This window comes from Danio rerio, chromosome 13, assembly GCF_049306965.1.
Source record: "Danio rerio strain Tuebingen ecotype United States chromosome 13, GRCz12tu, whole genome shotgun sequence".
Taxonomy (NCBI): domain Eukaryota; kingdom Metazoa; phylum Chordata; class Actinopteri; order Cypriniformes; family Danionidae; genus Danio; species Danio rerio.
The window spans coordinates 23,439,570-23,454,612 of record NC_133188.1 but is presented as its reverse complement, the minus strand read 5'-3'; the positions used below and the strand labels follow the sequence as shown (position 1 = coordinate 23,454,612).

Genomic DNA, 15,043 nt, shown 5'->3' with positions numbered 1-15,043 from the left:
TGATATTAAATGACTTTATTATTATTATTTTTTGTTACTTTTATTGCAATTAACACACTCGCCCTGTCCCACCCCAGACCCATGTAAGTCATCTTGCATTTTATACAGGTGATTCCTGACAAACATAGTGGAGGACAACACAGACTCACTGCACGATGCCTATAATAAGCATTCATTAATTTTCTTTTCGGCTCAGTCCCTTTATTAATCTGGGGTTGTCACAGCGGAATGAACCGCCAACTTATCCAGCACATGTTTTACGCAGCGGATGCCCTTCCAGCTGCAACCCATCTCTGGGAAACATCCATACACACTCATTCACTACGGACAATTTAACTTACCCAATTCACCTGTACCACCTGTCTTTGAACTGTGGGGGAAACCGGAGCACCCGGAGGTAACTTATGCGAATGCAGGGAGAACATGCAAACTCCACACAAACACCAACTGACCCAGCCGAGGCTCGAACCAGCGACCTTCTTGCTGTGAGGCGACAGCACTACCTACTGCACCACCGTGCACCCTTATAATAAGCAGTTATATGACATTTAAAGTCAATATACCAAGACAAAAACGACCCTGTATGAGGTTTTTTAACAACCAATATCCCAAGGGTGCGGTTTTGGTTCCAACTCCAAATATTAATATTGGAGAAATCCAGATATTAATCACAAGGGGCAGCCATTGGAATTATTTTGTCCCAAGACTTGCATCTCATTAACTTCTATTGATTTTTTGATGGTTAAAACAGCTTACTATGCTGCTCGATGATGCAAACTGATATGTTATTATTATATTATACTACTTTTTTTGAATAGCCAAGAACATGCAGGTTCAGGCACGTGCACACATAGGGCTCAACCTGTGCAGTGCACATGCCCTTTTTAGTCTTGGATAGAAAGTGCCCCCGCGACGCGGCACACCCTCGGTCCCACCCTTCAGTAGGCGTGCGACAACACCGCTCTTGAGTACGTGCGCGACAACACAGCTGATCAGTACGCACGCGATAACACCGCTCTTCAGTACGCGCGCAACAATTAACCCCCCCCCCCCTCCTCCTCTTAAAAAAAATTATCCTGCACATGCCCTTTGGACGGTCTCTGCACGGGCCTGTGCAGGTTTGTGGAGCAAGTAGATTGACAGTTTCTGACATTTAGTATTCCTAGTCATTTGTCCTATAGGCAACTGAATCAGAAGTGCTACAACATTCCCACTCAGACTGCATTGCAGAATAAGATCAATACAATATTTTAGTAAATAATAATGTTAATATTGTGTTATATTTGTTGACACAATATTGCTTGCCATTTTTTCCCTAAGGGGAATATTAAGCAAAATATGAACAACTATTATTAATTTCTGAATAAATTCACCTTAATTTTGCATAATTTGAAGTGAACTAATGAATCAGTTGAAAAAGCATATTACCATATCAATAAAAATGAATACTTCATCAATGAATACAATTCAGTTTTGTGTAGTTTGTGTTGAATCAAATGATTACTTGATCTTCTTTGTTTGTAAGTTATCAGCTAAAATGAAGTTTATTTGATTCAACATGTATAATGACTTACTGCTCTAATGCATTGAATTTTTACTATAAACCATATGCTTCACACAGCAGAGTAGGCTTGATAAACCACCTGTAGAAACACTCTTCACCCCCCCCCCCCCACCCCCCACCCCCCACCCCCCCTTACTCAAGCATTTAATTATCTGAGCAGTAAGAGTTCTGCTGTAAAATTAGCACTTCCTGTGTGTACTGCTGCTTCGTGTTAATTTGCAGAATGAAGCATCTGCCAAATGACTTGTAAATGTAAACCACAGTCAACTTGTCTATAGTAGCCTACAGTAAGTTCTACCAATGCCTTTATTCAAGTTATACATTTCTATATTTATTTGTATTTGTTTTCCATTAAAGGTTTCTACCATTTCTGGAATTGATTTGCAGCCTATGCTTTTCTTCAGCACTTGCCCTTCAAACTCAAGTTGAAGGAATGTATATCTCCCAGCATGTCCACAGTGGTCTTTAAAGTATCAAAGTAAAGCTCAACATTCAGATATTTTTACCGCCATTTTCCATCATTGAGCATGTCATGAATGGATCAAGCAAATAATAAGTGGTGCATATGGTGCATTATATAGATCATTTTGAGGGACGTAAACAATAACAATGGTCCCAACGTATTTTAAATTTCTATAGCTTCTGGGAATCCAAAAAGAGCCACACATTGATAAATAATGTTATGATAGCTGTTTTAGCATTAAGTTATGATTGAATTGCCTCATGTTACAGTTATGAAATAATTTGATATCAAGCAGGAAATGATCATGGGCCAATGACATGACCACATTGAAATGGTCTATAGTGCATATGTGTGTGTGTGGTTACTAAATTTGCTCTGATGCAAAAAATTGAAACTCCTATAAGAATTATTCCAATCATCATCTTTGTCAATCATCATTATTCATCAAAAATTCTTAAGAAGTGGTGCAGCAATAACACACTTCCCCTTAAAGAAACACATATATCATCAGACTTTCAGGCAAGCATAATTCTGGCCGAACAATAACGAAATATCAAAGCTTGTTAGTGGCATTTCCCACATGCTGCAGGCCGATTCAGTCTAAATTTTAACATAATTCAAGGTGAAATGTTGCTGCACATTTTATGATTCACTCGCGCTGTGAAACACAAAGGCATCCAACATCTCACCAAAAACCATCTCCAAAAATCTGTCAAATGCCTTCAACAACAGAATATCAAGCCAAATACGCCTTTTGTGTCTTTATCGTGAGAGGCAGCGCAGGAGTCGACAGATTCACATATGCCAGTGTTCATTAAATCAAAAAGCAGGTATTAGGAGCGAGCGTGAGTTAGTGTGCTGGCTTAAAGGATAAAGGCATACATTTACTGAGTGTTTTGGAGTATTTGGATTTGATTTTCTTCGGGGATAACATTATCCTTGTCAGATTTATTTCTCTGATCAGTCAGCACTATTGGACCCCCAACACACATTTTATCTCTTGTTTTCTCCTCATTTTTAATCCTTTATTCCTCTCCCTCTCCTTTTTTCCCACCCCTCCCTTACTTTATTTTTCTTTTTTTTTTCTCTCTCTCTCTTTTTTAGTGTCATATTGCAGTCCGAAGATGTTGTTGGCTTGCAGTGAGCTGAAAGTGTTGCGCCTCTGAACCGCTACTTCCTGCTGCAGTACCATTTACAGCAGCTCATTTTTCAGCTCATTCATCACAGTAACATGATGAACACAGCCACACCACACAGACAATGGAACTGGGTATGTAGACAGGAAAACGACAATTAAATGAGACAATGAAAAACGAGAAGATCAGGAAGGGTATGCAAGTGAGGGATGTAGACAGTCAAACAGTCCAAAGGGTCAGTGTTCGGCTAGTTAGCCTCAGTCCCTGCTGTTACTGTTGGATGTCAAACAATCACCATCTGGCTGTTTAGAGTATCTTAAAATTAATGCTTAGGATTACATTAATTAAAAAAAAAAGTGTGTAGGGGAGAGTGGGGCACAATGTAACACTAATTGATTTTGGCCAAATATTTAACAATAATGGGGTTAGACAAACTATATTGTTTTACCAGTAACACACAAGCCTCTCCTACAAATGATCACTGGTTGTATGATTGCTGAACCTATGATTGCTGTGCAGTATTGCCAAAAGTGCCAGCAGTAAAAACTGTACTATTTACCCCAACTGTGGGGTAAGTTGTAACAGACAGAGGGTTACTTGTAACACATGCTTAAAAAGGCAGATTTCACACAATTAATTTAAATCCCGTTTACTTTAGCTATCCTTCCTCAGTAATTAAATCATTTCTTTATTCTACATAGCATGGCATGTTTATTTATTCATCTATTGGATAAACACATTTGGACATTTTTATCCATTATTATACAATGGATTTTTTTTTTTGAAGTATTAACAATAAACTTAATTTTTTCTATTAAAAATATGTTCTATTAAAAAACTTTTTTTATATAAAAAGTTCCTGACATTACACTCAGTATACAAAAATTATTTGGTTAGTTTAGTTGGTGTCCAACAGTGTGTGACTTATTTGTAACATCCTGTAACAACTAACCCTTTCCTCAAAACTGGCTAACAGTCACCATCTTTCAAAATGGTTACATCATTTAGCCTAGAAGACGCTAATAATAAAAATATAAGAGTTTACTAACAAACTTACATTTTTTTTTATAAAAAAATGTCAACTATAATAAAAAAAAAAATGCTTTTATGCTGCATAAATGGTTTTTCCTGTGTTTTTCATACAAATTTCGCTGAACTTTTTCAATAATTGTTAGGAAGATGTCTCCCGACACTGTGGTGAAAACCTTGCATGCATGCCATAGTTAACCCTGAGTACATTACCTTGCATTCCCCTATATATTAAGAAGGCTAGAATAAAAGCAGTTTTACATTTATTATTATTTTTTTTAATTTCAAGGTCAAAATTATTAATCCCTTTTTATACATAACAAACCATCATTATACAATAACTTGCCTAACTACCCTAACCTGCCTAGTTATATTAGGCTTAGCGACCCTAATTAAACTAGTTAAGCCTTTAAATGACACTTTAAGTAGTATAGAAGTGCAGTAAAATATTATTTACTTTCATAATGGCAAAGACAAAATAAATCGGTTATTAGAAATGAGTTATTAAAACTATTATGATTAGAAATGTGTTGAAACAAATCGTCTCTCCATTAAACAGAAATTGGGGAAAAAATAAACAGGGAGGCTAATAATTTAGGGGGTTTAATAATTCTGACTTCAAATTGCTAACATATACTTTGCTGCATGTCAAGCTGAAACACTGCCCATATTGCTCAACATCGGTTTGATTTCAGTAATTGCACATGGGATTTTTTAAAACTAGTCTTTCCGGTTTTGCTTGGTCTCAAGCTTAAACAAGCATAAACTTAAAAGATATCCTAGTGCAAAAATGTATGTGAATAAACTACTATATACCAAACTACTATATAACGATGGTAAACTGAAACAGCTCCCGCATTCCTCAGCCAGCTTAATTGTGTTCAGTGTACATATAATAAAAAAAATAAATTAATAAGTATGTAAATAAACAAATACATGTTAAGCTGAAACTAAGTTTCATTAGCCAGGGTTTAATTCTGGCAATTGTTGTTGTTGTGTTTGCTTTAGAGAATCTCTTGTAAAAAAAGTACAAGTACAAATATTAACAAAAATATTGTTTCCAATTAGATTTTTAAGATTTTGATTCTAGCCAATGTATAAGTGATTTTGTAAAAAATATTTTAAAAGATTGTTTCATAAGTAAAAACAAAAAACAAAAAAAAGTATCTAAGCATATAAATAAACATACCAAATCTAAAAATGATCTTACCAAATCTATATTTAATAATTACTCATCCTCATTAAGCCATATTCCTCAGCACGTGACTACATTCAATGCACATGTGTTTTTAAATTGTACTTTAGAGATTTATGCTTAAGTGAAAATAAGCATGTGGGTATGTAAATAAACCAAACAAATCTAAATTATTAACAAGTACACAGCTACATGTTAAAGATGCATGTGGATGATCTTAATCTATAGCAAAGCTAAGAGTGAATGTTAAAATCTCACCACATTGGCCAGGGGGAGACACTCCAGAAGATGCTCGTGGAAGACTCATCAGCAATGTTTGCACGGCAGCACTATTCCCAGAACATGGCTCCACGGCTATGGGACCAGCCTGAGAGAAAAGAAGAGCAAATAACTCACTGTGAGAGAGGGGGTTCTTGCTATACACGACACTAACACAAGTGTGTGAATAATGCAAACATTTCTTAGCAACACAATTTTTCTTAATGATGATAAAAATGAAAATAAAAAAAGTATCAGACATAAAAAGTGTTCATCAGCACAGAATCTATGATGTTCAAGACAAGCCCTACAGGTATCCATGGCAGACAAAAAAGAACATTTGGGGAATTGTTGAAAAGTTGAACAGTGAAAGTTGTTAAAAATTCAGCTTTGCCATTACAAAAATAAATAATAATAAAAATAAATAATAATAATAATAAATAAAACAAATAAAGCCATTTTGATTTACAAACTGTAAACATATTTCATAATATTGATCAAAGAAAATCAGCCTTAGTAAGATGCTTCTTTTGAAAGCATAAGATCTTTTGAATTGCAGTGTTTTATATGTACTGTAGATGACAACATTCAAAGTAAAATAGGAAACTGATGATAATACAAGATGTATTTGAAACTTTTTTCTACTTCCACTTTTGAAAACTTTCATTAAATACAAAATATAAGGCCATTCATACATCAGTCAAGTCTTTTGAGCATTTTTATTTTAAAATGGTAGATGTGTCTCATTCAAGAAGCAGTTTTCGCTTAACAGCTTTCTGTTTAAAAAGGTGAAAGAGATTTATAAAAGTGCCTTATGCTTTTTGCCATTTCACACTCTTTTAGTACAGACACCTGAAAGAACAGGCTATGACCTGTACTTCACAAGAACAAAATGTCACTGAATTAAACTGCCATCAGTAATAGTCTAAAGGAAACGTTGATGACCAAAATGTGATCTGAAATGAATGTAGTGCCACTTTGCTGCTCCCTCCACTTACTTAAATTGTCTTACAACTCATGCAACCAACCAAACACAGTTTAGAATGCATAAGGTAAGGTAGCTTGATATGCTATAACCATTCATTTATTAAATATGACTACTAAATATTTATAACAAGACATCGTATGTAAATTGCCCATTGGAATAACTCAGAATAAGCATCTTTGCATCACTGCCTAATTCATGAGACATATGGATAATCGATTTGTTACACTAGGAGTACAACAGATTGAGAAGTACCTCATTTTTGTTATCATGCCCATGAGTCTCATTTATAAAACTTTACATAGATATCTTCCTAAAGATGAATGTATGTCAGAATACTGTACATTTAATTATTAAATGTAATATTTAACTTAAAGTGGTTCAATTAAGTAAACATTTAAGTTAGACATGTTCACTTAGAGTTTACATACAGCATTTAATTTTATAGATCACAACTTTTGCAAGGGAAGCGGTATTTTGAATCAGACCCCAGGACTGCTAGATGGTGATAATATGATAGTCACTCATATATGGAGCACTTGTGAGTCCTCTCTGCTGAGTCTTAATGCCGGAGGAACTCTAACTAGAATTCACTGGCTGGGAAACTCACTGGGAAAACAGGAATATGCTCTCATCTCCGCCTGGAGGGCAATGGAAATTCAAGCAAGGCACAGAGCCAGATTTTTTTTTTTCTAGGAAATAACCTGTTCATACCAAGCATTCAGGATGAGTCTGGCTAAAGTTGGAGACTGTAAAATAATATTGTGAAGTAGTTGCTCAACCTGCAATTCTACAAATGTCTTATAGAAAGGTGCTGTGTGCCAAAGCCCAACAGGAGACAGCAATCAGAGTGGATTGAGACCTCAGTATCATGAAGAACAGCTCATCTTGTGTCTTATAAACCAATGTGATAGCATCTACTTTAGAGCACACCTACAGTAATTCATTTCTTTTGACCTTCAATGTAAAGACAGAGCTGCTCGGATTCTTTAAAGAGCATCTAAAGCTCTGAGTATTGCCTATGAAAGTGTGCAGGATATGGACAAGTCACCTTTAGTCATTTAGTAGATGCATTTATTCAATGTGACTTACAGTGTGGAAGGGATCAAGCGATTCATTGTGCTAATAATAATTAAAAATTAATAAAAAATTATGTCAAAATAAAATAAAAATTATGTTCGAAAAATACAAGCTGGAGTAGGTAAGGAGTACATTAAAAAAAAAAAAAAAAAACTTTTCATTTAGATGCATTTTGAACAGGGCTACACATTCAGCAGTCTGTATGGAATTGTAGAGATTGTTTCACCAGCAAGGAACAGTAAACTAAAAGGTTCTGGAAAGTGATTTAGAGCCTCTTTGAGATGGTACTACTGCACAAGGCAGTGCTCACTTTCTGTCTGAAGGCTTAGGGAGGGGATGCTGCTTTATAAAAATAAGTGAAAGCAAGAGGATGTAGAGCCCATTCTGTATGCACAACAACACTAAACCTAAGATTGCCTCTTTGGGGACAGTGCTTTTGCAAGTTCACCATCTTATCCTGAAAGGGAGTGGTAGAAACTTTGAGCACATACTTAGGCCAGGGTCTCAAGATCATGCATTTAGGTAGTTGCTCAAGTTAAATTCTGGGCACATATCACATACCAAAAATTGGCTGCCAGTTCAGACGATCTGTGATCATGGTCAGAAAACATGACCTTAAGCTAGACTAAACTAAAAAAGGGGCTCCTGCAGTCCCACCAAGACAATAGAAAGACACAATAAGGGGATAAGAGACAGCTGATAGGTGGAAAGGAGCAGCCTCCGATCCAACATTTCTAGAAATGGAAACCATGACACCGATGCCCTATTACCAAAAGTGTTCTCTGTGAGAAAGCCACCACTAAGCAAACTATTTAGGCAGAGGGAGATGTATGTTGGAGTGGAGGCTGTTCCCCTCCATTGTAAAAATGTACTGAATATTGCTGCATACCATGATGCAGTGGATGGAAGATCCCTGGAAATGCATGACCTGATCATCATTTTGAAGATGGTAAGAGGCACTAAACTGCTAAAGCTAATAGCAAGTATGGGCGTCTTTTTAAAGGTCCCTTTGAAATGGCATGAGGCAAAACTCTGGTAACACTTTAGAATAACTATCCGTTATAACTAGTTAATAGACCATTAATAAACTGTTAGTTAACAAATTTTAAATGACTTGTTAAATAAAAGTTAATAGTTTGTTAATTATTTACAACTGTGCCTTATAGATGGGCAATGGATAACTTACAAGCCGTTAGTTGACAAGTTGTAAATGACTTCTTAACTGTATTTTAATGATTTATAACTATACCTCATACATTATTAAAAGATCATGAACAAGCTGTTAGTAAATTACTTAATAAAGACTTGTTAAGTATCAGTTATGGTGTGTATATGTTATTGGGACGTTATTCTAAAGTTGCAGCTATTCTTCATTTATTAATTTTTAGTAAATGAGGAATAGTTGCAACTTTAGAATAACGTCCCAATAACATGCTTAAGCTAATAACTAACACTTAACTATCATATTTACTCACACTTTACAGACGAGAGTTGTTCATCGTTTGTTAACCATCTACTAATACCAGTGAATCTTTGTAGAACTGCAAATGGATGGAGTAAGTTCAAGCTGCAGAAATTTGATGTAATATTTAAAATATAAAATGTTTGTTTCTAAACCTTGTTCCACTTATAGGCTTTTCTGTGTGCTGTGTTTTACCAAAGAAACTCCACAGATGAAATGTTAAAAGTTGTCTTTAATGTATAGAAACACACATACTGAACCATGACATGGCAGTACAGCAGTATGCAAGAATACAAACCCATGAAGTGCTAAACATGAAAACAAAATAAATAAAAATTTAAAATTACACCAGTGGTCTAATAAAAAAGTTTCACTGGTGTTATTAGATGGTGAATAAAGTGTAAATATAATAGTTAAGTGATAGTTATTAGCTCAAGCATGTTATTGGGACATTATTCTAGTTTCAACTATTCCTCATTTACTAACAGTTAATAAATGAAGAATAGCTGCAACTTTAGAATAACGTCCCAATAACATATATACAATATTAACTGATACTTAACAAGTCTTTATTAAGTTATTTACTAACAGCTTGTTCATGATTTATTACTAATTGATTAGGTATAGTTATAAATCATTAAAATACAGTTAAGAAGTCATTTACAACTTGTTAACTAACGGCTTGTAAGTTATCTATTAGCCATCTATAAGGGACAGTTATAAATAATTAACAAACTATTAACTTTTGTTTAACAAGTAATTTATATAATTTATATATTTATTAATGGTCTACTAACTAGTTATAATGGATAGTTATTCTAAAGTGTTACCAAAACTCTTTAGGCCTGTTTGCAGGCCTGGCTGGACTGCACAGAGTCCCCTTCAAGCCACTGATTCCATCTCTGTGTTGCTTGGTGTTGAGCAGTTTTCAGGCATGATGTATCATGCTGATTCCAAACATTTACGGTTTCCCTTAGAAACATTACCACACACCTTTCATTAAGATCAATCCGTTTTCTTTCATATAATATTCACTCTTGTCACTGATGATGAATATTATTTTACAGTGCAATTTCCTTTGATTCGTACTCTGGATCATTTAAGAACTTAAAATATCTCTTTTTTGACAAAAGATCTAATTCATTTCTGTTTGAGCCCACAACAAAACCATGTCAGAATTCCATCACCTATTTAGGCGACATAAATTCAATAGTTAAATAAAGGCTTATGATTGATGGAGTGTAAATGAGGGCAGTACAATCCCTAAACTACACAGAAAATCACCAGCAGGTGGTGAAAGTGGATTTCTCCTTCATTTGCATTTTAAGGGCTGTTTATAGCGTATAAACACAATGAGCAGAGCTTTAAAAATTTATAGATACAGTTGGCCCACTGTTGGGTGTTTTGTTTTTAATAGAAGCTTCATTACACATTAAACGTGAATGACAAGAACCTAAACATCAGACAGAATTCTATTATCTTATGTCTGTTTTGTAATTTCCCTTTACAGGTGCAAATTAATATAGTTAATTCCATCTTATGACATATATGTTAGCTAAAGGGCTTTCTCAACTATTTTTCATCTACTTCACTCGAATCTTCACTTGAGGCAGACAATAGAACTGGGTAAGTTATGAAATTTGGCATATAGACAGACTTCAGTTTAATCATTATGAACAGCAAATTATGTAGCTAAATTCATTGAGTGCCATTGCCTGTTTAAAGTTTCATTCTATTTGGATTTGTGATAACTTTTACATTTTTTTTTCTCTCTGATGCCTTATTTCAAGACAACTTGTCCGACAAATTTTCTGCATAAAAAATGTCCTGCCAATTGAATTAATAAAATATCTTAAAAAATAAATAAATTTAGTGAATAGAAACAAAAATCGAGCTAGAATCTCCAGGCCATGGCAAAAATAAAAAATAAAAAAATGGAATTCAAGTTACCTAAGTAGATTTTCATTGATTTGGCTTATTGTGCTAAATCTGATCATGATATATTAGTTGGAAAGTGCCAAGAACATTGATCATATTTATGCTAAAATTGTATGCCATTGACCAGAAATTTCCAAATCTGCAGATTCATTTGATATGTTTCTCTTATAATTTCAGAGGTTTGTCCTAGTTTGACCTTTAGTTCCTTGCAAAGTAGACTCCATCATGGACTATGTTTCACCACACTGTAACACATTGATTAAGTTAACTTAACACTTTAACTTAACAAATTTATGTGAATTGAATATAAACAATAAGTTGTCCCAATAAAATCTTAAGAATTGGGTTGTTTCAGCTCATTTTAAATAAGTAGTTTAAAAGAGCAAATATTGATATTTTTTTTTTTTTAAGTTTATGATTACATTTAGAAATGCACAAATGTTTTGGTTATCCACATGATTGGCCTGATCTGTGACCAGTCAGTCTTCTGGTCGATCCCAGTCAGTTTGCATTGTTAAGAAAATTGCAATTTTACAATAATTACACTCAAATGACATGTGTGATATGTAAATTGATACTGTATTTATTTGCAGATGTAATGTTATTTGATGTCATACATCTGTACAGTAGTGTCCTCCTTATATGAAGGTGCTGCAGACAGTGGTTTTGTCCAAATCTGTGAATGAACAGTCGGAAGTGAGATAAAGATTTCTTATGCTAAGGGAGTAGGAAGCTATAAATACCAGTAAGGACCATGGGAGGGGCAGTTGTTGCCTAATTGTTTGTACGTTTTTTAACTTTTATTTTGTATTCCTTGTTCCCCTTCGGGGGGAACTTCAGCACTATAAGTGGATTTGATTTGTAAAATCCACGCATTGGGAGGTTCGGTTCAGAAGCTACTCGTCTGAAAGAGTATTGAACGGGCCAATTAAGAATGAATTGGCAGCGCAAGCCTGCGCAGGTGAGCGGCATAAGCAATCAACTGAGTATATAAGCTCACCTGGCGCCAGCAGACGCTATCCTTTTCGCTTCAGAGACTTTCTGATCGAGTCGATGAGGGTTCCTCCTGCTGTGACCAGCGATTCTGAGCGAACGAGAGCATTCTCCCGGTCCAGAGTGTGTACACGCAGTGGCAGACGGTCGAGCTGGGTTTCTCCCTTGCCTGGCGTTCTTTGGGTCCGGTCCTCCAGAGCGGTGCGTATAAAGTTGCAAACTTCACAGAAAGAGCAACACAGTCGTGCAGCACGTCCTTATCAGGACGGCGCTCCGACTGTGCGTTTCTGGATGCGGTGGTTTCCTGTCCTCGGATGATGGGCGCGGGCACTGCGTTGCATGTCTGGGGGTCCAGCATGTTAATGCGCTGCTCGCGGGCAGTTCATGTCGTCATTGCGATGCCATGACTGTTGCGCAAGATCGCGGTTAGCCTTTGCAAAAGGGTGAACCACCCCAGTTGTCCCCTGCTCTGCAGCGGGCACTCGGGCAGATCTGAGGGTTTCAGCGAGAGATAATCCGTCGCCCACGGGCCCGCGGACCTCCCGCTCCTCTAAGCGCTCCATCCAAGCTTCGGGCGGGGGAAGCGATCCGTCTAACAGATGGTAGTCCTTACGCCCGATGACACCGGAGACCAGATGTCCACCGCGGCATCGGAGGGTGGGCTTTCATTGTCCGATGATGATCCAGACCCGCTCGCCCCCTTCGGGCTGGTGAGCGCTGTCACTACGGATCCTGAAACGGACATGTTAGCCGTGCTTTCCCGGGCTGCTTCGGCCGTGGGTTGGAGATGGTTTATCCCCCAGCTCCGCGGCCGGACCGACTAGAGGGGCGTTCCCTTCTTCCCGGAGGTGCACAGTAGGCTCACGCGGTCTTGTAAAGCACTTTTTTTCTGCTCGTGCTGCGTGTTCCTCCACCCTAACCACTCTTGACGGTGAAACAGCCAGGGGGTATGTGGCGATTCCTCAGGTTGAGTGCGCGATGGCGGTAAATCCGCGCGGCGCCTCTTCTTGGCGGGATCCGCCTCGTCTCCCATCCAAAGCCTGTAAGTTATCTACCTCCCTCGGAGCTAGAGCTTACATAGCTGCGGGCCAGGCTGCTTCAGCCTTGCATGCGATAGCCACCTACTAGCGCTACCAAGCGCAGGCGCTGGCCGAGCTGCACGAGGGTGGGTCCAACCCAGGCTTACGAGCTTCGCACCGCCGCCGACTTAGCTCTTCGGACTACTGAGTCCGCTGCGTGTGCGTTGGGAAGGACGATGTCCACATTAGTGGTCCAGGAGCGCCACCCCTGGCTGATATGCGCAAAGTCGACAAAGTCCGCTTTCTTGACTTCCCCATATCCCCAGCCAGGTTCGGCGACACTGTCTGTGAATTCACCCAGGAATTCAAGGCGGTGAGAGAGCAGTTGGTGGGTGATGTCTTATCGGCGGTCCGTAGCCCGCTCCGCCCGCCGTGCCATTCATACCTGCTCCTCGCCGAAGGCGCCCGCCTACGAGAGCTGCTCCGCCCCCGCACACGCCTCAGGCGAAGCGAGCGCGTCGGGCACCTCGGAAGCAGGCAGCCCCCCTGCCCAGAACGCCGCTAAGTCCGGCAACGGACCGCGAAGCGCCCCTGGGACAGGCCATCTGGAGAAGAGGGAACTTGCTCTTTCCCCGCTGGAGGGCGGGGCCCCATTTCCAACGGCACTTTTTACTGCCATGAAAACATTATGAAAGGGCACTTTTCACTTCCCCAGATGTGACAGCCCGAAATCTGCCAGTCTGGGACGCTATGCTTTCTAGCTTGCAGATTCGGTGCGTTTCGCCAGTGGCTCACGAGCGCTGGGAGGACGGTCTCCTTTCTCCCACCCCTCGAGCCTCCCCTCCGGAGCTCGGGTTTGGAGTGAGAGCAAATATCTCACCTCCAGCTTTTCCGTGGGACCCGCGAGCTTCCCGGATCAGCACACCCACTCCGCGCTGCCCCACTGCTGGTACGTCAGCGATTGTAGCGATGAGTCCATTAGCGAGAGCTCTGCCTGCCTGGTTAGCGCGGGCCAGCTCTTCGCGGTGGCTCATACGCACAATCAGACTCGGCTATGCGATTCAGTTCGCGAAACGGCCCCCCAAGTCACGGGTGTGTATTCACCAGGGTCAGCCCCCTGTCCGCCCCTGTCTTGCGAGAGGAGATTGCTGTCCTCCTGGCGAAGGATGCAATCGAGCCGCTCCCTCCAGCCGAGATGGAGAGCGGGTTTTACAGCCCACGCTTCATCGTGCCCAAAAGAGCGGTGGGTCACGGCCAATCCTAGATCTGCGCGTTTTGAACCGCTGCCTGCACAAGCTGCCGTTCAGAATGCTCACGCAGAAGCGCATCCTCCGGTGCGTTCGTCCTCTGGGTTGGTCTGCAGCATTAGACCTGATGGACGCGTATTTCCATGTCTCCACTCTTCCTCGCCACCGACAGTTTCTGCGGTTTGCGTTTGAAGGTCGAGCTTGGCAATACAAAGCCCTCCCCTTCGGGCTCTCTCTGTCTCCGCGGGTCCTCACCAAGCCCGCGGAGGGTGCCTCAGCGCCCCTTCGGCTCGCGGGCATCTGCATACTCAATTTCTTTACGACTGGCTGATTTTTGCCCTCTCTCAGAGCAGTTGATTATGCACAGAGACAAAGTGCTCTGGCACTTCCACCCGTGGGGGTTTCAGGTCAACCGAGAAAAGAGCAAACTCGCCCCCGTGCAGAGGATCTCTTCTCTCGGGCTGGAGCTGGACTCGGTCACCATGGCAGCGCGCCTCTCCGGAGAGCGCGCTCAGCTGATGCTGTACTGTCTGAGAGAGCTCGACAGTAAAATAGTGGTCCCACTGAAACTATTTCAGAGGCTCCTGGGGCATATGGCATCCGCAGCCGCTTCATGCCGCTCGGATTATTCTATATGAGACCACTTCAGCACTGGCTTCACGATCGAGTCCCCA

General features: G+C 39.6%; 2 protein-coding genes across 5 annotated transcripts in view; one reads left to right on the top strand and one right to left on the bottom strand.

Moving 5' to 3' along the window:
• The window catches only part of atrnl1a (attractin-like 1a), a 473,626-nt gene that overhangs the window by 20,248 nt on the left and 438,335 nt on the right, over positions 1–15,043 (bottom strand). For 2 of the 3 annotated variants that reach the window (XM_073920776.1, XM_073920775.1), the window contains exon 29: positions 5,646–5,754. In XM_073920776.1, coding sequence (XP_073776877.1) covers positions 5,646–5,754 — 109 coding nt within the window. Of the gene's footprint in view, positions 1–1,965; positions 4,539–5,082; positions 5,755–15,043 lie in introns of those variants that run through there. The other variant, XM_073920777.1, reaches the window with a different exon arrangement.
• gfra1a (gdnf family receptor alpha 1a) overlaps positions 1–15,043 on the top strand; it is a 293,308-nt gene that overhangs the window by 196,367 nt on the left and 81,898 nt on the right. The gene's annotated exons all lie outside the window — the stretch shown is intronic.